General features: G+C 40.6%; 1 protein-coding gene across 4 annotated transcripts in view; it reads left to right on the forward strand.

Moving 5' to 3' along the window:
- efr3a (EFR3 homolog A (S. cerevisiae)) overlaps positions 1 to 24379 on the forward strand; it is a 108509-nt gene extending 84130 nt beyond the window's left edge. For 3 of the 4 annotated variants that reach the window (XM_035428813.1, XM_035428814.1, XM_035428815.1), the window contains exons 12-24: positions 766 to 880; positions 2940 to 2991; positions 4559 to 4731; positions 4874 to 4949; positions 10427 to 10588; positions 13727 to 13858; positions 14871 to 14938; positions 15296 to 15423; positions 19853 to 19938; positions 20832 to 20880; positions 22137 to 22240; positions 22496 to 22545; positions 23866 to 23971. In XM_035428813.1, coding sequence (XP_035284704.1) covers positions 766 to 880; positions 2940 to 2991; positions 4559 to 4731; positions 4874 to 4949; positions 10427 to 10588; positions 13727 to 13858; positions 14871 to 14938; positions 15296 to 15423; positions 19853 to 19938; positions 20832 to 20880; positions 22137 to 22240; positions 22496 to 22545; positions 23866 to 23971 — 1301 coding nt within the window. Of the gene's footprint in view, positions 1 to 765; positions 881 to 2939; positions 2992 to 4558; positions 4732 to 4873; positions 4950 to 10426; positions 10589 to 13726; positions 13859 to 14870; positions 14939 to 15295; positions 15424 to 19852; positions 19939 to 20831; positions 20881 to 22136; positions 22241 to 22495; positions 22546 to 23865 lie in introns of all 4 variants that reach the window. The other variant, XM_035428812.1, reaches the window with a different exon arrangement.
- Positions 24380 to 25640: the final 1261 nt, after the last annotated feature.

Below are 25640 nucleotides of genomic sequence, written 5' to 3' on the forward strand. Positions count from 1 at the left end.
GCTATTTACCCTGCTATTTATAATATCTTTATTATAATTATGATTGCCATTATTAGATATATTAGATATATTTATTTTATTAGCATGCATGTCCTGTTTAACATTGTAACAGAATACATTTAATAATTTAAAGAAAAAGGAGCACCTTTTTATGGTTGTTTGGCAGCAGTATTTTAATGTTAATTTCTTAAGTCAAATAAGAGTAGCTGGTGAGCATCAGAGCAGAAAGACGGGCTTCATAAACAAAGAATGAGAAAAAGGATGCCTGACGCAACCGTTCAGTTAACAGAAAATGTAAAGCGTTCTGATTGGCCAGTGCACAATCACTTCTTTGCCACACCCAGAATCTAGACTAGATACTGAAAGCTCTTATACCTGCACTAAGGAAGCAATTGAACACTCCTGACTAATCAGAAATATCTGTCTATTTGTCCAAAACATTATTGTGCCCTGAAATTTGGGTGGATAATACGTAAAAAGTGTTGTAATTTCTATATATGAGGTGAAACCAAAATGTATAAAAATTCCATTCAATAAAAGATGAGAATTGTTTGATTAAAAATCTAAAATTGTGGAGTACAGAGCCAAATCAAGAAAAAAAATAACTCTTTGTCCACAATTTTATGGAGCTCCCTACATATTTGATTAAAATGTAGGGAGCTCCATAACTTCTCAGCTCGGTTTGTGTAAAAACCCAATGAGCAATAGTGGGCATGATGAAGGCACACATATTTGCGATGGCTTTCATTTTGTAATTTTTCACAGGATTCTTTGGCGGTAATCTGCCGGACTACCAGCGTGCTGAGGTGATGATGTTCGTCATGGGCAAAGTGCCCGTCTATGGAACCCCGTGCCATACGCTGGACACAGTGAAAATTGGGTAGGTTACCTTGGCAACAGGATCTATAGTCATGAAGAATATAGTCTGTTACTGCAAATGCCCATGCTGATACGTGAACTTCCCTAGCCTGTATATGAATATTCCAAGCCTTAAGGGCAGCACGGTGGTGCAGTGGTTACTGTTGTTGCTTTGCAAGAAGAAGGTTCTGGGTTCAAGTTCCGGCCAGCCAGATCCTCTGTGCGGGGAGCTTGCATGTTCTCCCTGTGTTCACGTGGGTTTCCTCCGGGCTCTCTGGTGTCCTCCCACTGTCCGTAGACATGCTGCCTCCAGGGCTGACTTGCAAAAGATCAAGATGTCAATGCGACTGCCCTGGTTACAGTAAATAAATACATTTCCGTTTCTGCCTTATCCTTGTTGCCTTTGTGCTAATGTTCTTCAATTCCCTCTGAAAAACACAGTTTACACTTGTTAAAATGTACAACAACTGTCTTGTATTGATTGATTTATTGATTGATTTGTTGATTGCATCTAGTAAATCAGTTCCAACATGCTCTGCTTCCGCTGCAATTGCTCTGTTTTGTACTCCTGGACAATCTATTAGATGTGAAATCAATGTGCAGCCTAACAGATGGAATGCCTCTGCTCCCACACACCACTCAGAAGTGGGAAAAAAACAGAATGTTCCACCTTCAGCCTGTATGCTGCCTGTTACTAAAATAAGTCTGTCTTTTTTTGAATGTTCACACTTTCATACATTTTAAATTCATTGCGAAAACTGACTATGGAAATTGACTTGAATCAATGTATTTTTTTTTCTTTTTGGAAATATAGGCTGTGAGCTGTAATTGGGAATTCCAAAGGGGAAGGGGGGGGGGGACAGAAAGATGCGGAATGAAAAAATGTTTTAAGCTGCGCTGTCATGGTTAGTGTTAGAGAACAGACCCAGAATATTCATTGAAAACTCATCAAAAGACCTTTTCTGGGCCCTTTTTAAAAATGTTTTTATCAGGGGATAAGCAGTGGAGTTACAGTACAGCCTGTGCCAAGGGAACACCTCACTCTTGTTATTTTGCGTGCTCTGCCGCAGCTAACCTTTGCAACTGAATAAGCCTGAGAAGCCCCGCAGTGAAATTAGCCCGATGGTGTCAGAAAGCTCGTTTCCTGTAAGCGGTCCCCATTGTCTTTTTTTTCATGCCGCACTATTTGTTCGTCTCAGAGCAATTTTCTTATTCTGGGTCCTTGCGTAAGCGTCCCCACTCCTTTCGAGCATCTAATCCTCAGGGGGGTTTTCGGCGCATGTTCGGATAATCCGAAATCAAAAGAACTTTTCTCCTCCAGCACTGGAATGTCAATGTTCCTCGCTTCCCCGGGCTGGGTTAATTGCCGGAGGAGGAAAAATTAGATCCACTGTGCATTTGCTGCTGCGGACATGCTGATAGCGGCTCCCATAAGTACTTTAAATGGATCAGCATCCAAAACCCACCGACAGTTAAGGGGCTTTTTTCTCCTTCTTTTTCCTGTTTCATTATTTATTCATAGGTCAATTTATTTTGTTGGGATTAGAGTGTTTTCAAATTTCCCTTTTCCTTAATGAGCCCTGAATTCTTGAAGTTGCTCGTCACTCATCTGGTTTCAACACTTATAGGCCTCTTCAATCTGTTTGCGATTTACCCTTTACTTGAGGAAACAATTTAAGAAGAATTTTCTTCCCAGAAGAAGAGGTTATTCAAGTTTTTAGGGTGAAAAAACACTTAGGCTCATTGCACCATACAGGACAAAGCACTTTGCTGTTGATGAGTGGAGGCTTTTAGTTCTGCTGAGATGCTGAAAGGTGGAAGGTACTTCTGGTCTGGCTGAAGCTTTCAAGGCCCTTTTTTATGTGAAGTGGTTATCTAAAGAAAGATCATGGGAAAAGTTACATGAATATTCTAAAACCTCTCAGCTTCCTCCAAAACCCTTGCAGTAAAGGAACATTTGTCATAAAAAAATATAGTCATTTTTCCCTCTTCAATGCTTGTGGACTGTATGCATTTGCCATGCAAGAGCAAAACTACCTTTATTCACGCACTCACTTGGAACTTCTGGATGTGTTCTCTAGGGATCTTGGAACCAAGCGTATCCAGGCCATGCTGCTGAGCTCCCTCATTATGGTGAGTGTGCTTTACCTCAGTCTCTTAGTACCCATCGTCACCATTTTTATTTTATTCTATCGTCAGATTTGGGGTCAGTTCCATTTCAGTTCAAGTCAATTCGGTAAATTATCGCATAAAAAATTCCTAAAGCTTTTTTTTTTTTTTTTAATCTCCAATGAAATTTGACCTTGTTTCTAGATTTGACTGAACTGAAATGAAATCGGCCCCCTCCTTCCCCGACATTAATATTCGGCATCTGTTCAGCCCTTTTTTGCCTTTTGCTCCTGATCTGGAATGTGCAGACGTATCTTCGGGCCTGTCTGTGACATCCTCCATTAATCCAGAGTGTGTGTGTGTCCGGCTGCTGCTTATTATAGCATGCTGTCCACGGGTGGAGCAGTGCAGTCGCTGTGCCGTAGGGAGAAGTAATATACCGCATGGCAATAAATGCTTTGAGGCAGAGAAAATGTCAATATCGGGCAGGCATTATAAAAGTGTCAGTTATTGCCATCCTCATATGTGCCCTAAAGTACAAACAAGCTGATGAAAAAGTTTTACTCTTTTACATCTATTTCTTTGGTGAGATTTCAAACGGGTTGAGCTGAGGGGAAGGGGGAAGTTGAGGACGAAAGAGAAATGGCCGTTCCTTCTTGGACCGGAGAACGGCGCCTCGGGAGCCTGGCTGGGGTGCAGTTACCCCGTCGGGTCTGCAGCGGGAGTGTTGGCTGGCGTCTCCCCGCTTTGATCACGGGAGGAGGCGCAGGCGTCGCGGCCGCGGGCCATCAGGGCTTCGAGCTCCTGGGGTGGGGGCGAGGCCCAAACCCAGCGCCATTTCAGAGCGCGGTTTACTCCGCCAGCTTCCGGCTCTCTCCCCCAGCGCTCGGAAATGGAAAAAGGTTAAACTATTTATAGCAGGGGGGCCGCAGCTGCGGAGATGAGATGAAGCCCCTGCGCGGTGGCGGCGGGTTCGATCTAAAGCGCCGCGGCCTCCGATCGAAGTGGGTGAGAAGGTCGCCCGCTTAATCTGAAGACAGAAGATTAGACAACTCTTTTTTTTTTCCTTTGTTCTTTCAACCTCTGGTTATATATACAGTGATCTCCATAATGATTGGGGCTAAGCCATATTTTTCTTTTGTAGTCAAGAATAGAGGTCTTCCTGGGCCTACCAGACCCTTTGCTAATTACTGACTTGATCAGCGCTCTATTTGGAAATGATGGTCCAAAAAAGTACAATTTGGTTTGGCCTATGGCTGTTTTTTTCTTGTTTATCAACCTCATAATTTCTTCCTTGACTTTCATTGGCACACCTCTTGTCCTTATGCTAACATATGTCACATAATCTCCCTCAGGCAACTTCATTCATTAAAGATATGCTTTATTATGCACTACTATGTAATTATGAGAGGGCATTTTTATTACATTATTTATGTTATTTATATCAATAATAGCATATAAAATAGTTAACATAGGCTATACATTGAAATGACAAGTGACTTGCTTTTGCTGTACCTTGATATACCGCAGTCAAAAATGAACAGACCAATTAACTGACTTCTGTCTACCTGCCCCCCTGCCTCCCCCCCAGGTGACTTCTGGTTTCAAGTCCAAGACCATGTCAGCGGCGCTGCCCCCGCCCTTCCTGGACCCCCTGTTCTCCATCTCCCTGATGGAGGACAGCGAGCTGAGGCAGCTTGTGCTGGAGATTCTGCACAACATCATCGATCGCCACGACAACCGCGCCAAGCTGCGCGGTATCAGGTAACGAGTGCGCCACGGAAGACCGCAGACCACACTGGAATGCGTTTCAGCATCCGCCGTAGCACCGCATTTTTAGCGGTAAATTTGATGATGCCTACTGTGTAATGCGCAAAACAAATGACTCCTGTGCTTGCGCTTGCAGGATCATTCCCAACGTGGCTGCTCTGAAGATTAAGCGGGAGAAGATCTCCAAACAGGACATTGGTTTCATGAAAAAGGTAAAACGTTTATTGCAGTACAGTACATGCGCAATAATTTTTTGCTGGCTGACCAGCACTGCCCCATTGTGAAACCACTGCAATATGGTAAAGCCTGCACTGGTCTTGAACAGATGGTCATGTGCATTAGCTTTCATTCTGTGAGAGACACATGCAGCACAATTCTTTGCTCTCCACCATTTTCTTTATGTATCTGTGCACATTGCAGAGCTTATGGAAGCTGTGCTAATTGTGCATCTCAAAATATAATTGGGGGCAAGGAATCTCAGTCCTGACATCAACATTGCAGGCAATGTGGCCATCCGAAATTTTATTTACGTACGTCCCCACAGCACTGCTAATAACAGTATCTCTTGGAATCTCATTGATTAAGATTTTATTTTTCTGAAATTAACCCAGTTTCCAGACCTCATGTTGGAAGTTAGACAGCCTATGGCTTAACACAGCAGCTTCAGCTTGCACTGTATTTTAAGACACGCAAGCATTCATGAATTTTACCTCTGAGCCTTAATTTGATCAATTTTTGAAAAGAATGTCAAGGGACGTCTAATGAATAGGCCCTGTTATTTGTGTTTGTGTGTGTGTGTGTGTGTGTGTGTGTGTGTTTCACTGTCTATGCTCTGGGGTACAGTTTCTTTCTTCAGAGTGGCAGAAAATCAGAGACTCTTGCTGCATTCAAGATAAGAAGAATGTTCAAAATGGTTTTATAAATGGAAGGCTGGTACTGTTGCTTCATATAGGGCAACTGCAAGCCGGTTATTATTGACCGGTTTCTTAAATATGTCATGTACTGGTAACGCTCATACTTTCGCTCCAGCACCCTCGCCAAATGGGAGTAAACATATCTCAAAGATTGTTGAAAACTGTGTAAGAGGTAGCATTCCAGCCGAACCACAAATAAACAAATAAATTAAAAAATGATTCTTTTTCAAAAATGCAGTTTAACTGGAACGCTACGTCTTACACAGTAAACTGTTAACTGTCTGACACAGCCCACATTGCTACCATAATGCTAGCCTGCATGTTTTCACTTTACAACATCACCCCCTTTTGCCTTCTTTGTCCCCCTATGTGTACACTGACTTTGAATTTCTTTAAAAGTTCTCGATGATTTCTAGAATTAGTGCTGGGGAGATAAATTAGAGCAGTGTTGTTGATGCCATGAAGAGTGTGGCAAGGATGCGGTCGAGAGGGCAGGCGGTAGGCTGACCCGTGGAGATGAGCTTTAGGACATCATCTGAGGAAATAGTAGAGAGAGACATTAATCCAGAATCAGAAGTGTTCAGACAGGGTGGGTTTGAGAGACGGATAGGGGAGGCTGGGGAGAGGATGTCAAAAACCTTCTTCTCGAAGAAGGAAACAAAATCCCTGAAAGAAAGAGAGGGAGGAGGAGTACAGTACATGGATACTGAGGAGAGAGGGGCAGATGGAGAAGAGTTTCCAGGGGTTAGAAGCAGAGGAGTGAATTTGAGGGAGGTAAAAGGTTGATTTGGCAGCAGAGATGGATGCAGAGAAGGAGGGGAGATACTGAAAGTGGGAGAGGTCATCCGACAAGTCGCTTTTGTGCCACCCTCTCTCAGCGCCTTACAGTAAATACTCATTTTAGACAGCCAAGGTCTGGGATGAACTCCTACCATTGAGCCATTCATTTTCAGACATGGCTTTTTTTATACCAACATCTATATTTTCCAAAATTAGAAAAAGTATTGAATGAAAATGAATGCATAATGAAGGACTTATTTCCATTTCACTTGTATGTACAAGAGGTCACGGAATATGGAGGGATAAAAACAGGAAAGACCATAAACGGCAGTTTAGGGAACCATGCAATGTGGATAGAATGATGGGCTCATGACATAGAGTTCTTTCCTCTTGGGCATTGTATTCATCTTAACGACACTATACACTTTTTAGAAAAATGAACATAGGTCAATGCTCCAGCAATGACACCCATTGGAGCATTACTTTTTGAAGGGAAACTGTCGTCTCCCCTACAGTAACCATTTGCTTCACATGGTTTTCTTAAAATTAACAAGCTGTTCCTTTACTGCATGTAGATGCACTTGGAGAGCGGGGACGATTATTCGGCCATTTTGCAGTCCCTGATTTGTGGTTTTTTACTGGCTGACGACAGCACATTAAAGCGGAAGCAATATCCATGCTTACATCACAAAGCCCTGGGTTTCCTCAGAAGTGTAATGAAAGTTCCAGGAGGAAACTGTTATGAGACTGGATATGAGATTTGAAAATCGTGCCACTAGGCATAATGGAGTTTTATGATGCTTCTTTAAATTGGAATAGGGGGAACAAAAGAGGCAAGTGAGTCAAATTAAATGTTTAATTTTGAGCTAATTGAGCGCTCCTCTTCAGTCTTAAATGGTCACAAGACATCTATATGTTCTAATTCGGCAGATCTTATTTGCCTTTGAAAATTAATTCACTTTAATACATTGGGTTGTAACTGCCATGAAATCCAATTATAGTAAATGTAATTTTGTACCTTAAATAATGTCAAATATATACCTCCCTGTGTATGACCTCATCCATGTTCATTCCAAGACTTGGGCAGAGTTTTAAGTTGGTAACTTCCTGTGGCATGCTGAGGTTTATCCCTCACAAGTGGCCTGCCTAGTGGCTAAATCAGTGGGTGGCATGGTGGTGCAGTGGATAGCAAGAAGGTTTGAATCCCTGCCGGGGCCTTTCTGTGTCTCCCTGTGCCTGCGCGGGTTTCTTCCAGGTACTCCGGTTTCCTCTTGCAATGCAAAGACATGCAGGTTAGGCTACTTGGGGGGCATTCACAGGGTGTTGCTGCAAAAGAGCATGCATGCTCAGTCAGCCTGCCCTGTCAGAGTTTGATATGGCCAGCGCTGCCTGAGTTACTGGTGCATTAGCTACGCGACCATAGGCCACCTGTCACTCTCAGTGAAAGGTACACTTGTCATCCAATCAGTGCTCCCTCTCCCCGTTGTCTGGTATGGAAGTCACTGGCTCTCAGTGCGGTATTTATTGTGTTTATGTGTCAAGGCACAGCAGTGACTAAAGAGGCTTGGTTGGCAATTACAAATTGGGAAACCTCAAAATTGGAGAAAAGGATAGTCCCAAAAGAGACAGCAAGTGAAAGAAGTGCAGCCCCAATTAACAACTTGTCGACAACCCAACCGAACATTAATCTAAGTTATATAAACAAGAACAAAAATAAAAATGTTCTTTTTTAAACTATATTAAATTATCAACAGTAAAGGAACTACAGGCTCTGAAATCCCCCCAAAAAAGTTGTTACACAACACTGACCAGGTGTTATGGATAGATAAAGGTTCTGTATGTTGATTTACATGTTTCTGAGGTTGCTAAACCCAAATTTACTTTTAGAATGAACAAAATATGGAAGAACTCCTCTGACTTTCTGGAGAGTAGAAAGTAATGACTTGGTCTTGTTCGTGATTTCCATGCAAAAACACAATGGCGTTGTCCTACTCATCCTCTTTTGCTGCTTTAGTTCATTTTAATTTATATTGTTATATTGCTATATCGTTTAACTCCTGACATTATCTCAAAAGGATGATTGTCAGTGGTGTAATTTGAGGCATATGGTTGATTTGGTATTCTCAAGAAGTACAAGACCATATATTAATAAACACAGTATTTATGAATAATAACTTTCTTCCAACCAGGACTGCAGTGCTTTTTAACACCTCATACCCTGATGTACTGTAGCTTTTGCCTCACTTAAACCTTCCATCCGTTCTTGCATGGCTCACTGCTGCCCCCTGCTGGCGAAGTGGGAAGTCTCGCGTCTCTCCGAGCCGTTGACCCGTCGGCATTTGTACGGACACGCCCTGCCAACTGGGGGTCATCCGAAAGCCTCCTCCGTTTGTGCTACAGTGCGGTTAATGAATGAAAATACCAAGAGCTCAGCTCCTCCAGGCATGGAGTGACTAAAGTAGAGCAGGAATCTAATAAAGGGCTGGATACAATCAGCGTTTTAATTCTCCTGGTCGCCTCTGTCTCGCTACACAAAGTTACAGACCAAGGCAGGGCCTCCCACGCGCCGTGTCGCCACAGCAGTCCCTTTAAAGCCGCAGGGCTCCAGTCACAGCGGCTGTTCGAAATACGGATACACAGTGCAACATAAAAATCCACATAAAAACAGAGAGTGGGTTTTCACTGTTTTGTTGGATACTGCTGGGCAGTATATGTAATGCAGAGTGAGGGATTTTTATATCTGCTTAAACTTGCAGTACTTCTTGTAAGCATATAATCGTAGAAAGTGTTGTGTGTGTGTTTGTGTGTGTGTGTTGATTGACACGGCAAAGAGCATTTTATGTAGCATTCATAGCTTTAAAGGTGCAGCCTTATGTATCTTGCCTATTACTATGAGCAGCATAAATATTGTAGCCTACTAATGCCACCATGATTTCAGAGGACACGTGACATGATGTAAGTAGCGTCATAATGAGTATTACATGTTTGTGTATTCTTATTACAAGGATTCCAGTTTATGTCTGTGCACAAGCATATGCTTTTGTGTATGTGTACATGTTACAATCTTTCTGTGTGTTTGCGTGTATATGTTTCTGAGGCCCCCCTGGTTATGGAGCCACAGGGCGTACAGTACATTATATGTGCACCTTTTATTTAGACCTGAGCTCCATTGATTCTCTCAGCCCTGGTCTCCCGCCCCTGGTGCTGCAGCTGTCTGCTTTAATATGGCCGCAGTGGTCTGGCTGTGCACTGTGCAATTATTGCTTGTTCTGTCTGCTGACAGTGGTAATGAATGAAGCCTAATTACATGCATTATCAGCGGACGCAGGTCCTTTTCCTTTTCCAAAGGCCTTCACTTCTCATTAGACTCTGTCTCTCCGCTAAGGCCATTAACTGAAGCCATCCTGTTGCTGCACAGCAGTAGAGCAGTTTAATGAAGACTGCTTCTTTACCTGTTAGCAAGATAGCCGTAGTTACCTTGTAGCGCTCCATCACTGCTTTAATCTGTCACTTTCAAGGACATTGGTTTTGACTGGTTTTGCTCATAGCCAGTAATTGCCAAGCATTCCTCCTGAATCAGGAGTTATTTGAAACTACTAGCATCTGGTTAAAAAAAATAAAATAAAAAATTGGAATTTGAATCTGTAACAAAATGAAACAGCAGCTCAGTCTAGCACCTACCCAGGTTGAGACCGTACTCCTGGGGAGAACTGTTATACGAATGCCAAATTACAAAACAGGTTTGCCCGGCTTCTGAGTGTTTCATTTGAGAAGGTTCACAGGTTAGAGCTCCCACTGTGACAACAGCCAACTAAAACTGCTCCGTTCGGCCATTAGGACACCAGGTGCCCACGGGCTGCTCGTTCTCCGCTCTGTTCTGTAGCATTGATTGCCCAGTCTAAAATAGTCACCCCCCTCCCTCTTTTCCTCTCCCACTCCCCCTTTCCCTCCCTCCCTCTCACTCTTGCCTATTTTTTCTCTTTCTCCTTCACCAGCATGGCCAACAGCTGTACAGGCACATCTACTTAGGCTGCAAGGAGGAGGACAACGGCCATAAGAACTTTGAGCTTCTCTTCACTGCCTTGGCCCTCATCACCATTGAGCTGGCCAATGAGGAGGTGGTCGTGGACCTCATCCGGCTGTCCATCGCTCTACAGGTGATACCAGCGTCTGCTGACGAGGCTTCGTGATCCCGTCATGGGCCCACTACACAGCTTCAGCCCATTTCGAGATTCATGAAGCCTCATTGTCCCTGTGCTAGTTGTCCAGGCTAAACCAGTCTAAACCAGGACCCCGAAGTGAGGCACCTGATTCACCAGTCTCAAAATCCAGATTTAAGGATTTAAAGAAGGGGACCTAAAAATTTTGGCCCTATACAACTGCTCCTAATATGCCAGTTGTGCCTCATTTTAATCAGTGCTTATAAAGCATAGTAGCACAGGTACTGCGGAGTAGAATGCATATGGCAGCTGTCATACACCAAGTTCCTACACCAGTCTTATATCAGAATTCCATCCACGTAGGCCAATGCACCTGAACGGAGGTGATTTTAAGGCCTGGGAGGAGCGCACTGCAGCTGTCAGTCATTCCCTCGGGGGTCAGGTGATCAGCTTTAAAGGTCAGACCAAGAGAAGGGAGAACGCAAACCGGGACCAGCACGCTCAGCGGATTATGCGCATTTTAATCCCAATAAAGGGGTTTTCAAAACGCAAGTAAATTGTTTCCGCGGTGAAAAGGTCACCACTGTCACTGTTTATAACGTGCCGCTATCTATGCGGCAGAAATGGGGGGGGCGGTGCCTGAGGTGAAACCAAAAAGATGAAAACTGTCACTTTTTTATTTCCTCATGGAAGCACCGTAGAACAAGATAGGATTCCCAGGTGTGGCTGTGCAGATACGGGCATTTTAAATGGACCGTTTCTTATGCACGCCATAAACGAAGCAGGGCTTTTGCTCTTGGTTTTTCAGCTTCTGATTGAATATGAAGATCCAGGTAACATTCTGTGTTGTTTTCATAAAATGACCGTATTTAACACCTAAAATTCTTTTTTAATAAGGTGTATTTGTTTTGTATAAATTGAATGCAAAACAATCAATTTGTTTAATAATTTGGAATGCTAAAGCTACATATATTGTGTGCCGCATTCAAAATGGAATTTATCTTATCTTAGATATTTCCATATTTTATAAATATTACTTTTAAATTTGGACTTTCTTGTTCACTGATTTAACAGGACTTGAATAATATTTACTGAAGGCGTACAGCCATAGTTAATGGTCCAGAAACCTGCAATGCAGGTCCACAGATATGTGCACATACTGTTAATGTGACACTCAGTTTAGCCTGGGTGAATGTGGAATATGGTAAGACACTGTCATATTCAATTTGGTCCTTGTTGTTACAGCTGACCTCTCTAATCATCGCACTTATGGCCATTTAATGTTTTCACAGGTACTCAAATTTAGGTTTGCAGTACAGCAAATGTGTCAAATATTTGTTGTATGTGTCATAAACTATGTTGTTTATGTTTGATGAAGACATATGACAGATACTATACATTTGTGTCTGACTATCCTACACTCTGAGTTAGTAGCAGTGCTACTATAGACAGCATTGTTAGCATTGCTACCCTGGAATTTTAATGGATTTGAAAAATATCCCCCTTTGTTGTAGCAGAGCAGGGACACAAGTTTGGGGAACTGTGTATTACTGTACATAACAGCTGTGAGTACTGATGAATGGTCACCGAATCCAATCCTTATCCTAATCCACAAACACTTTGTGCCATACTGGGAAACTGATCCAGGACCAGCTAACCCAGTCCTTATCCTAATCTCCAAACTTTTTCTGGAAGACTAGGAAACCGATCTGCGGCCAGCTAATCTAATCTTTATCCGAAATCCCCAAAGCTTCTGCCAGACTGCGAAATTGATCCATGTCCAGCTCTCAGTCCTTATCGAACCTCATAAATGATTTGTTCTGGACAGGAACACTGATCCAGGAACAGCTAACTCCGTCTTCATGCAAGCCCCCAAATCTTTTATGCCAGAAAAAGGAAACAGATCCATGGTCAACAGCAGTGATGACTCGACCTTCTGGTTCAAACCAAGGAGTGCCTGATTCTCCTTGAAATGCACTGGGCACCAACTCAATCAATATCCCTGCTAAATGGTTAGCCCAAGCTGAGATCAAGGTCAGGGCTGTATGGTGCTAATGTGGACAGTACCCCTGCAGAGCCAGGGAGCGGTTGTAAAAATAGAAGTGGCAGGACTGATCCTAGTGAGGGAGTCAAGGCTATCGTAGCAGGTACATCTGCAGAATACAGGATCCGATATACGACATCCCACTCGAAAGCCAGACAAATCAACAGTACTCGCATTGTTCATTTGCATTAGCAGACGCATGATCACCGATGATTATTAATACCAAGCAGCTTGCACGAACAGTGAGTTTGTGTTGCCCTATCCCTCTGTGGGTACCTCTAGGTTGTGGGGATTGAAGCATCAATGCTAGGCACCATCTGGCTCTACCTCCCACATGTACTTCGCCGATGCTGTTTCTAAGACATCTTTATCCAATAGCGCTGTCGCCAAACGGGGTTCCATGTAAGAAAATAGGCTCCTCCCATCACTTCTCGTTTCACATCGCAACCGAGGCCATTCTGTGAATTCAGAGGCTATTGATGCTATAATTAGGTGCATGCCCAGCACCATTAATCCCGCGCTTGTTGTGAGCACTCTGCTAACTCCTGAGGGGACGCAGCTGGTGACGCCTTTGACCTGCCTGGCTGTTTTCATCGCATTTCAACAATTTCCATTTGAGCAAATGTGAAACGTGTTTATCCTCTAACAGCAGAGGGGCTGGAATCACTGCAGGCACCTTCCCCCCGGTACCATTAGCGGCTTGGATGTTACAATGCTGTGGTCACACTAATGCCTTCTGATGCATGTGGGTAAATAAACGAAATGATTATCACTTGCAGTCGTAGCGCTCACAGCAGTTGCAGTTAAAAAGAAGAACTAATATTGTTAATACCACATTACTAGTGGAAGTGGTAATACTGTATTGCTGTGGTTGCTCAAGGGTTTATGTGTGAATTGTTCAGACGATTTTACTACCAGAAATATCTTTCCCCCAGGAATGATGAGACTTTATGACCTTTTGCACATGACCTTCTGTTTCTATTGATCAATCGGCAAATGCCCAATATAGACATATGGCTATATGTGTGGACGATCATACGAGACTTATATTTCTTCTTTATATATTTGTTTATTTGTGTATTTGTGTGTAGGACATGGCCTTGGCCAATGAAGAGAACATGGCTATGTTCATCCGCTGCAGTATCATGGCCTTAGTGGCAGCCTACCTGAACTTCCTCAGCCAAATGATCGCAAACCCACCCTTCTGTCAGCATGTCAGCAAGGTAGGGGCCACACCCTTCTGTTTCCATGACAACAAGGTAGGAGCCAAGCCCTTCTGTCTCCAAGGCAGCACGGTCTCTCTTTTCCTCTCTGGCTTCCTCATGGTGGAATTCCCTTCCCAATACAATCAGAACAGCAGAGTCACTGTCTGTCTTTTGTCACAGTCTGTGAATTCGCTTGTTTAAATTCCCTACCTGATGCTAAACATTTTTCATGGCTTTAATTGGACCACCTATGCTGCATGTAAAACAGTATTCTCAAACCAATTTGTTACCTGAAGTACTGCACTCTGTCTCCCTCTTGCATTGACTATGGTGCTTAACTTTATGATGTAGTTTATGTATTTACAACTTCTTAGTGAGTATGTATTAACAGCTACTATAGGTTGTAATTAGTTGGTTATCAATTCCTCTTTGCCTGAATGATTTGTATGGATGTATGTAAGTCACTCTGGATAAGAGCATCTGCTAAATGCATGTTAATGTAGAGTTGGTTCCACACCCTTCTCTCCATGCATCTGTAGATTAGGGGGTCTGAGTTAATCTCTGTTCTTTCCTTTTTCTTTCATTTTTTTATCTGCTTTATCTTCTCAGAACTGGAGTCTTTGCATTATTAGTCTATTGCAGTATTGCATTTAAAAAATGCAATCTTGACTGTAGATGTTCACATGTCTAGTATCTGAGATGCCATCCAGAAATCCAATGAAAAAATAAATAGCCATGAAGTGTAGTTTAAAAAAAAGGTAGTGCAATTAAAATGGTATTTCTGTCGTACTATTCCAATATTATGTTTTTGTTTCAGTATACTAAAGATTGCAGTAATGTGCTTTTAGTTTGAATTCATTGTATTTATCAATGTTGTATGTTACTCTACAGTTAGCTTAAGTGTATGTCCTAAATCAATGACCATGCAGTAATGCGTGGATATATAGGCTCTTTAAGTGATACTTGTTGTCTACTGACCAGTGCTGCCTCCTCCCTCTCTGCTTGTCTCCCTCCCCTTGCTCACCTACAGGTTCTGGAGATGCGGAACTTAGAGGCACCTTATCTTCTGCCTGAGCATGTCTTCAGGGAGAAATGCTCGTAAGTTTCCAAACCACGTCCCTCCAATATGAAGATGCTCGTTATTAAGACTGGGGGAGTCTCCTGGAGAATATAAATTATCCTGGCAATGTGGCTCTGGAAAAAGGAAGTACTTTGTATAAAATTATTTTTGTCTCTAATCTGACTGCATTTGCAGGTCTTCTAGATGTACAGTAAGATAGGAAATCAGTAAAGTAGATTGTCTTAAATTTCAGCATACCTACAGTGTGCTGTGCTTTTTGGCCAAATCATGTATTGAAACACTGTTTAGGAAATAATGTGTGTGCTGCATGGCTGCGATGGCATAGAAAGTGCTCTCAGCTTCCTGCTGTTTCATTCCATCTTGCAAACGTACAGGCTGCCTAGCACCCTGGACAATGAAGACAACAGCCTGTACTTCCTGACCAGCGAGATCGCCGAGTCGTTAGCGGGCCCTGGTTACAACGTGGACAGGCTGTCCGTGCCGTACGTACCACAAGTGACAGGTAAGTAGCCATCCCTGTCCCTTTTCCTGAAGTGCTGTCAAGGGGAACGCTGTAAACCATCAGCATACAGAAACGACTGTGAGCAAATCATTTACAGAATGAACATTAAAGGGCACCTTGGCTTTGTCCCTGAGGCAAAGTAAAATTATCGTAAAGGCGCTGGGCCGAAACATGACTTTCTGTGAAGTTTCTGAAAATGATTTTGAAAGTGTTAATCCATGTCAGTATATACAAGTCACAAGTTAGGATGCACCAAGCATACATTATGTTAATCCTTTGTATCTTTAATTGCTTGGTGTATGCATGCTCCAGAGCAAGGCGGATAACCTGTATTAATCCTTAGAGAGCGTTTGACTTCCTGAACTCAGATTTGCTCTTGGAGGTTCAAAAAAGTCAGCCTGCCTTTGAAATTGCTGAATTGCTTGGAATATTCTGTTCTTTGCTGCTATGAGAGTCAGCGCACGCAGACACATTTTCAAAGGCTTCCAGTCATTCAGACTGTGCAGATATCTGTGCTCGAAGGAAAAGTATGTATAAATTCAGTACAAGTCCATTTGGATTGTACTGAGGCACAGGAAGTTTCTCAGTTGCTGACGTTATCACGGAAGCTTGAGCAGAGGAACTAAGTAAATGTTAGTCTTAAAATAGTCTTCCAGTGAAAAATGAATTACTGATGCAAGATAAAAACAGTGCTGCCATTTTATAATGCCACCGTTATGTCCATAATTAGGGCCTGCGCAGTTTTTATTTATTTTTTATTTTTCTTCTTTTTTTCAAATCTTTTCTTTTTAATCGTGAGAGTTTTTTTCACATGGTAACATGTGTTCTATGTACATGAAAAAACTTATTTCTATTCATTTTTTCTTTCCTTCTCCCACATTTGAATCAGTCCTTTATACCGTAGGGAAGATACTGCACAGGTGCAGACAAACTTCCAGAGGTAACTCGTCAAATTAGCCATGTGTGGATTTGGGCATGTCAGACCACAAATCTCCCTGTAGTTCTGCAGATGTACAGCATAGCTTGTGTAGAGATACCCCCTGTTCCCTAAATCCCAAACCCCAAACCCACATACTCCCATTGAGCTTTGACATTTGAAAGCCGTGAGGCACCATTACCATTCAGATTAGAACCCTACATCATAGCAAGACCCATGTTGTAACTATGACTGTAGAGTACCTCCTTTGGTTCACTTTGCAGTATTTGTTGTGTAAACCGTTGTGTTACTAAACTCTCCCTCAATTCGTCACATTTTCTCAAGTGTAGTTTTAGAGCAATGAGTGACTAAATTATTACCACGTTTGCCTCTTATGAATCTGTGCCCATGTGTTCCTGAATATGTCCTCACTGTCAGGCCATGTGATAAATGTCATCATTGCGATAAAGTTGTATAGTGGCCTCCATTTAACCCCATACTATTCCCGGGCTTAGTGTGTCCCTTCCCAGCTGCACAGCTACAGCAAAACTCTCCTCTCCGTAGATAAAATACTGTAGAACTCCTAGATTACACATTCCATTGAATACACTATTCTCTAAACGCTAAACTCCTTACTTAGCCATCCCACTGCAAACAACTGACCTGGTTATGGATATTGCACTGTGATGTACACTTCAATTTATAACAGTTGTTTTGAATGTTATTGTGATATAAAAAATACTATAACTATACAAGTTAATAATACACATAACTATATGTAGATAACCATACTGTAGCAGGTTCTAAAAGTGCCCATTCAATGACAGTTCCATATAGGGCAGAGATTTTATGAGCACCTCTAATAGTACGATGTGTCTTACCTGTAAATATAGTAGCATAAATTTTTTGCCTTCCAAAAATTGGAGCCAAGGTGCACCAGCCATATGTTTAGGATATAAGAATAAATCCATACGTAATCCACAAGTATACCAAATATACCCATCTCACCATGGAAACAGAATCTTTTGTTTTTTCCCCCATTTTTTCCATCGACTGACAAATTGGAACCAATCACCTATTAGATTACCCCCCTGTGAGGAAGGATAATGATAACAGTAACTCCTAAAATCAGGAAACGCTCATTTTCCTAAGCTTTTGATCTACCTGAAAATGGTGGATCTATTTCTCCCTTCTCTTTCACAGAATTTATAAGGCATTGGTAAGGCATCAATCAATACTGAAATAGTCAACTATTGACCAGTATACAGTTAGAGTTGTATGGCACAAAGCAACACCAAACTGAAGTGCATTGCTAAACAAGGAAATAATAACGACTATGAGCTGTAACATACTTCAGAATCTCACTTCCCCTCCCTCACTGAAACTCAATGGAGCCTTTTTGAAAGAAAATATGGTCAGAATCCTCAATAGTTTTTCTTCAATAATCTCTGCTCACACATGGATGACCGGTATGGTGAGTAAGCACTTCCTCCCAGATTGTTTGGTTTTAGATGTCAGTGTATGTGATTATCTGTGCAGTAGAACCCCCTCCTGTAATCTCCCCAAATAGCAAAGTTTGTGTTTAATAAAGCAGCTCTGTACAGTAATATCTGTGGAGTGTAGTCCTATATAAGTTTTTTTGTTGTTCTTTTTCCTTCATAATTCTTATTCTCTCAAGGTTTTCTTCCTGAAAGTATGGGGATATGCCTCGGTCCAGCAGGTGGCGCTGGCTAGCTGGAACTTGCTCCTCAATGAGACCCTTTCAGAAAAGCCCTTCACACTTTGCAAGCAGGAGTTTAAACCGTGACACCTGCCATAATTAGCAAACCAGCTTTAATGAAAGCAGCCGCATGGCGCCCTACTTCCGCTGTCCTCATTATCAGATACATCTACCACAGAGTCTTTTATCCTAACCCATTAAAGTTTTGAGACTGATCAGAGCCAGACTGTTTGATAGTTGATTAGCCACAGCTCTTCAGGCCGGCCATTAAAGCAGCAGGGTGCCATGTTATTGACGGGTCATTAGCCACAGTCAGGGACACCTGTGGACCGGAGAACCCTCATCACCCACAATTTTGTCCTTGTTCGCCACCTGTCATGTGCCAAGAGTGGAGCTGTTCTTAAAAATATCTTCTTCTCGGGAATAATGAAGCCAAAACCAGCATGGCATTCAAAATAAATGATTGCCACTGTTGTGTTGTGAGCTTACACTGTGTGTGGCCCTATCAAGCATAGTACATATAATTTATGTTTAATAAGTCTATAACCTTCACATAATTAGATGTATATGACCGTTTATGACGGTGTGTGTGCCTCCAGTATTAAAGATAGATTGTCAAATTTGTGTGTATATGTTGTAATTGATTCATTAATTTATTTATTTTCTTTCAGTATTGCACGCCATATTGTGTTTGTTATTAATTATTATTGTATCTATGGTCTGATTGTTTGCATAGTAAAGTAGTTTTTCAGTTGACCTTTGCATCAACATTGTAAAAATCCCTGTTTTCATTTTGAGCCTCAACCACATTTTTTTTAAATATTGTATTTGTGCCGTGTTCATGCGCCGTGAACATAATGGCCTGAAGGCAAAACATTCTCATCAATAGTCTCCTTTAAGCATCTGAATACAAGATCTACCAAGGTGATTAATTCATTTTTTATTTTTTTTTAACGAGGGGCATAATGATTATAAGAACATTTCTTCCTATGGCTCACATTGTTCGTCCAAATAGTGTGACTCAGTAGGTTTTTTATTCTTCTTCTTTTTTCCAGGTAATTTCACTTGGCTTTTTTCAGTGTGAACTAGTGTAAACATTTGTCATTGAGATACACGGATGTTCCTCAAATGGATCCAAAACAATCTGTCACTGTGTTCCATGGAATTCATTAGAGAAAAAATATCACTGAATTAGTTCAATGGTCAGGGGAAATTTCTCAAATAATCTGAACTACCATTCCTTTGAGGAATTTCCATTCTTTGGTGTGCAGGCCTCCATGAGAGTAGCTAAGCAGCTCTGGTGCATGGTTGTGTCTCAGCAAATTAAATGCAAAGTGAATATGACATTTTAGCTAAGTGCAAGTGAGGCTTCCACATTTCACACATTAAATGGTGGAGCCATGATGTCCCCCCCCCCCCCCCCCAGTGATTAACTGACCAGAATTTTAAACAAAGGGCACATTGTTTCATAGAGTGGAGCACTTTGATTGGCTCATTTCTACCTATGACTGACTTTAGATGGCAGGTCAACTTTTTAACACCGTTTGCAAAAGTATTGATTGTTCATTGTTCATTACTAACATTTGGGATTTAATTCCCCATACATATACGACATTACCTCAAAACATATGTTTCGTACTGTAGCAGTTTAGTCACCATTTAGACATCATGAAATATTAAATATTTCAGTATTAAATATGAAATTATTTTATCCTTCATCTTAGCAGAACATTCTTTGCTGAGCTATGGATCATTGTTTGTCTGTGAAGGTCTTCTTTCTCCTCACTCCTCAGATGAAGACCGCCTCTCTAGAAGGAAGAGCCTCGTTGATACCATTTCCCTTCAGGTGGATATCCTATCGAACAACCAACCAGAGAAGGTAAAACCCTAGCTTCTCTACCTTTCATTGGCTACCTTAAAGAGCACACATTGTTGTCATATTACATATAACTTAAAAATCATATTTTCATTTAGTTGATGAATAAATAATTGCAATTGTATTGAAAAGCAGACCAGGGCTTCGTTTAAGCACAACATAGCACAGAAGGATATGAATGTAATGATTTGTGCTTAACTGAGCAGAACCAAGTAAGTACACTCTCCACAGCAAAGCACATTTGACTCATTCAAAATAGGTTTACTGTTAGTGAAATTAAACATGTAAATTTGTCCACAGCTAATTATATGTACATTAAAGGCCTTTTGGCACAGAATTTAAGTCAGGACTGCTTCTCATATTAGACTTTCAATAAATATGAAGTAAAAAATTCACAAAGAATGTATGAGCGCTAAGTGTGAGCCTAATCCAATTATCCCTGACAACATTTTGCAATATTGTGCTATGCATGTAAATAAGCCTGCAAAGAATCTGTTAACAGATTGGAGTCGTTTTTATTAAGATTAGAGATGAGACAGCTAAAGCTAAGTGATGGATGGATGCAGGGTTTCATATGCTAGTTGGAAAGCCTCAGGCTTAATAGGCTCTTGTCTGCATAAATTAAACCTTCCCCCGCCCACATTGCATTAGATGGCAGCTTGTTGTAGCGAATCTCAATGGCCCTTACTGTCATGTCATGCAGCTGGCTCAGTTTTCCAAAGCAGACCATTGGTTCTGATGATTGATGATTTTGCCCCCCAGCTGTTAAAGTCTGCTCAAAGTCTGACGCACTAGAGCATCAGCCCAGGGGGTTCATCAGTTTACACACAACTGCAACATTGCAAGTACTGCTGTTTTGTTTTCTTCTATGAGGTTTCTTTTTCCTCCCATTGCAGTCGCAGTTGGCTGAGGAGATAACATTCGAGACTCTGAAGAAAGCCATCGGTGAGTCCAGTTAGTGTAAAATATGCCACCGTGGACTAATAGATTGTCAATTTTGTGTAAGCCCTTCAGATATTACCACATTGTTATAAGAGCCAATTCCAGTGAAATACCTGGACATGCCTCCTGTTTGAAATGGCAGCATCCATCTCTTGGACCAAACCCTTGTCTGTTTAGTGACACCTCAAGTAACAATGTCTGTGTCATTCCTTATTGTAATTTGAGATAAGCATATTTTTTTGCCTCAAATGAATATTTAGGGAGGCTTGGGGACTTTATTTATTTACGTAGACTAATAAGGCATGTTTTTAAAGCAATTTTGTAAAGTAATTTTGGATTTTGATTTCTATAGTCTTTAAAAATGTTACAAGAATGAATGCCATCGGCAGTTAATTTGCAGGTAACAGATATGTAAATTATAATGCTTGGAGTTTCTTATGAAATAACCATTTTATTTGATCTGTTTGATGTAAAAAAAAAAAAAAAAAAGAAGCTATAAAATATGTGTGCACTCATCGTATAAAATATTCAAAAATGTTCATTTGATTCATTGTTATATTTCAGTCTTCAAACCACTGTGATGAATTATAGAATACACTTAGAAGAATTTAAGTTTGATGCTGTTCAGTTAGTCAAATATAGATGAGAAACATTGAGATTTTCAGTTTTTTTTTCAGTCATTCTAATTAAGCTGAATGGCTAAAGGTTTTTTTTAAAATCAATCAATAATAAACTTTAAAGACTCTTGCTTTTCTTTTCTGCTGTTCCCAGTTTTACACTATAATACATCATGGCATCAAGCCTGAATACTCTCTCACTTGATTGATTGTGTACAGAGAAAAGGAAAATGCTATAGTTTCTAGCTTCTGTAGCATTGCACCAAGCTCATTTTAAGATTAAAGCAGCGAACTGGAACTCTGTGAGGTACTGCCTGTCAAATATGATTCTAGTAAAGCAAGCAATAACAAAATACTACCGGTTTAATACTTGATTCCTGCAATACAGGAAAGGCAAGACTTTTATGAAATCTACAAATGAACTTTTCAGAGACTTTTGCCTTACCAAAGCTATTTGTGTAGGAAACTTACTTTAACCACTAAAAGACCTCTGAGTCCAAGAAAGGAAATGTAATTCAAAGTGATTGAAGAGAGTATATGTAGATATACCCTAGGGAGAATTTACAAGCTAACATGCAACATTGCCATGATGCCCCCATGGACATGCCCCAAGGCCTGAGTGTATGTGTGGCTCCTCCTCAGACACCACAGGCATGGAAGAACAGGAGAAGGAGAAAAGACGGCAGGTGATTGAGAAGTTCCAGAAGGCTCCATTCGAGGAGATCGCTGCCCACTGCGAATCCAAGGTGAGGATCAGTTTAGTCATTTAACAGTGTTATGAAGTTCACATGCTTACCTTTAAATGGGTAAATATCTCCTGAATAATATTTGAATGTTGGCAGTAGATAATAAATAAATAAAAACTTGTCTTTTTAAGATATTAAATAAAAAATATATTATCCCTCTTTATATACATTTAAATATAGTCGGAAAATAGATTCTAGATTGAAATCTACTATTTCTTTGAAGGAAATGTTGTAACTGATGTATTGGTTTTACAGGCAAATATGTTACACACCAGATTAGCACAGATCTTTGAGCTCACAATCCGGTAAGTGTCCAGTATCAAGTCATTGTCCAGTTTCACCAAACCAAGCTTCCCAACTGACATGTTATTCAGTATTTGTTGCAATATATCCAACATTTGCCTCTTTCATACATTGCATTAATTTTCCAGATGCTCTTATCCAGCATGGCTTACAATGTAAGGGAACATAACTGCATGCTCTTGAGTTGTATGAACAACAGCATCAAATCAAACTTTTCCAGACCAACAACTGTATGTAAAACATCATTAAAGCACTAAATGTTAGCTAACTAAAGCCACCTTCTAACTTAAGTTAAACAAATCATAGATTTTGTTTATATCCATAGCCATAAACCACACTAGAACAATTGCATTACATAAGATAAGAGAGTGAGAATAGGAATGAAGACATAGTACAGTCTGAAGATGCCCATTGATTCTGTTGTCCTGACCTCCGTGGGAAATTCATTCCACCACTAGGTGGGCAGTGCAGACGGGTATTGTGACTGGGACAAGCAACCATGCAGGGAGTGGACTGACATATATAATCTTAAACAATATGTACTTTTAAAGTCAGTCTTTTTATCTCTCTTTCCCTCCCTCTTTCTCTGGTAGGAAGTGCACGCATTCGAAGGTGCATTTAAGTATTTCTCAGGAGGAGAGCAGAGGGTCATGTTTCTATAGCTAGTTTCCAGGCATATTGTGAACTGGCCTAATTTAAGGTTGATGGATTGTCTGAGAACAAGGCCGGTGCATTCTCTCATCATTGGGTCAAAGGTCATGATAGAACAAGCAGGCAGTGTTCCATAAATGTGTCTGTGATGGCTGAATGCATTATCTGTTCATTATCCAAGGACAGAGTCTTATAACTGAAAACTCGTCTTATTCTGTGGTCAGAGCCAGAAATAGTGTGATAAATTAAGATTGTTTCTTCACATTATATGAGAGAAGATCCATAACGCTTTGTTTCAGCAGTAAGCTCCCATAGGAATGCCTGCTACCAGGTCCTGTAGCTGTACCAACATGTCTTAAAGGGCACAGTGGTTCTTTGATGTGCTTCAAAAAAACATAAACTCAGCAACACACTGACTTTGTTTTACCCTTCACTCCTCTGTTTTTTTTTCAGTTAATTTTTTCACACAATTAATTTCACTGTCCATTAAAGTCTCTTGTCGGTTAGTACCTATCGTTAAAATACCGTATCATACACAGTGATTTCAGATCAAGCCAAGGACGCTGTTGTTTTGTTGTGAGAAGTACCAAATAAATTGTGCTGAATTGTGCATTAATGGAATTATTAATATTCTAATTGTCAATCTCTACTTTTGTCACTCTTCATCTCAGGCCTCCGCCCAGCCCCTCAGGTGCTGTGACGATCACATCTGGCCACGCCCAGTACCAGTCTGTGCCCGTCTACGAGATGAAGTTTCCAGACCTGTGTGTCTATTAGCATCTGGCCAATGGTGTAACGGCTGCGACTGGCCTCAGTGGTTTAGGTCCTAATAGGAAACAAATATGCTGAATAAGGAAATCAGTTTTATTTACTTAATTTTTCATTTATTTTTTCCAGCTATCAAAGTGGCCAGATTAAGCTAGCTCAAAAGGCTAGCGTTAAAAAAGCAATGCCTTGTTACAAGAGCTGTTGCTTACAAGTTTGGTTCACTTGGCTTGTTCACATAGCTGCTGCAACACAAATTTCACATTCAGTTGGTACTTTTGCATTTCATGAAGATTCAGGCAGAGGAACTATTCATATTGGGGTACTCCACTTGTGACTAGGTAAAACTCACTTGCCAATGTAAATGGAAAATGCACTAGGAAATCTACATTACGAGTTAAAACCTACAGGTTGTCTATACAGTCATATATATATATATATATATATATATATATATATATATATATACACACACACACATATACATACATCCATACATATATATGTGTGTGTGTGTGTGTGTTACATAGGAATATATGTCAAGGTATCTGATCCTGAAATCTAGGGTGTCATTTTGAGCTTATATTGGATGTGTAAGTCTTAATAAAGGTAAAGGTTAACATTCACACTCACTCAATTTAAACTTGCTGCAGAAATCTTCTGTGTGCACACACCCAGATTGCAAATGCTTCAGAAACAAAGAAATGGTTTGCACTGAAAGAAAAAATAATATGGCTTCACACTACAATATAGCACCCATAATCGTACCACTACAGCATATTTTTCCACTTTCATCATGGTCATTTTTGTACAGATAAGAGAAATTGTTAGATTTGACATTAAACAAAATGTATTCTTTAATATATATGCATTGATTTAGGTTAGACTAATTGGAGACTCTAAATTGCCCACAGGTATGAGTGTGTGAGGGATTGGTGTGTGTGCCCTGTAATGGTTTGGCTTCATGTCCAGGGTGTATTCCTCATCCAATGCATACTGGGATAGGCTCATATACATTTTGAACATGTCCATTACATACATGAGAAAAAGTTCAAATATAAAGTAGTAAAGTATTCATAAATTCTACATGTAGTCAGTGTGCTTTTAAATATAGCTGAAAATAAAATGCAGTTTTGAAAATAGAATAGTTACTTTTTCTCTCACGTGTTTCTTTTGCAATTATTGCAGGATGTACTGAAAATAATTTTAAGTATTGTAAAATGCATTAGATAATATGGAAAAGAACATTTGAGAGTGGTAATATTGCTGTAGAGTTCCATATTTTATCAAAGTATGTTTTATCTCATACTGTGTCTTAACATATATTGACATATATTGCTTTTCCATAAGGAACTTATGATGGACATTTGACCATGTGATGGGCAGTTGGCAATAGAATACAAAAATCTTTGTTTGCAGAGTGTAACTTATAAATTACATCATCAGTTTGAGGCAATGCTGTCTAAAATATCAAATCAAATATCAATCAAAATGACTACAGTAGTTTTTGATCACAATCTCTGATGAGACCAATTAAAAAATGGGTGTATTTGTTTTCTGCACTTCTTAAAAATTTTACAGAATTCACGTTTTTTTTGGAACACATATGAAGTGATCTTATAGAAAAATATTGAAACGTTAGAATTAGAAGATCTGTGTCTATTTGTGTCACATGTGCAAA

Source organism: Anguilla anguilla, chromosome 8 (assembly GCF_013347855.1).
Source record: "Anguilla anguilla isolate fAngAng1 chromosome 8, fAngAng1.pri, whole genome shotgun sequence".
Classification (NCBI taxonomy): Eukaryota; Metazoa; Chordata; class Actinopteri; order Anguilliformes; family Anguillidae; genus Anguilla; species Anguilla anguilla.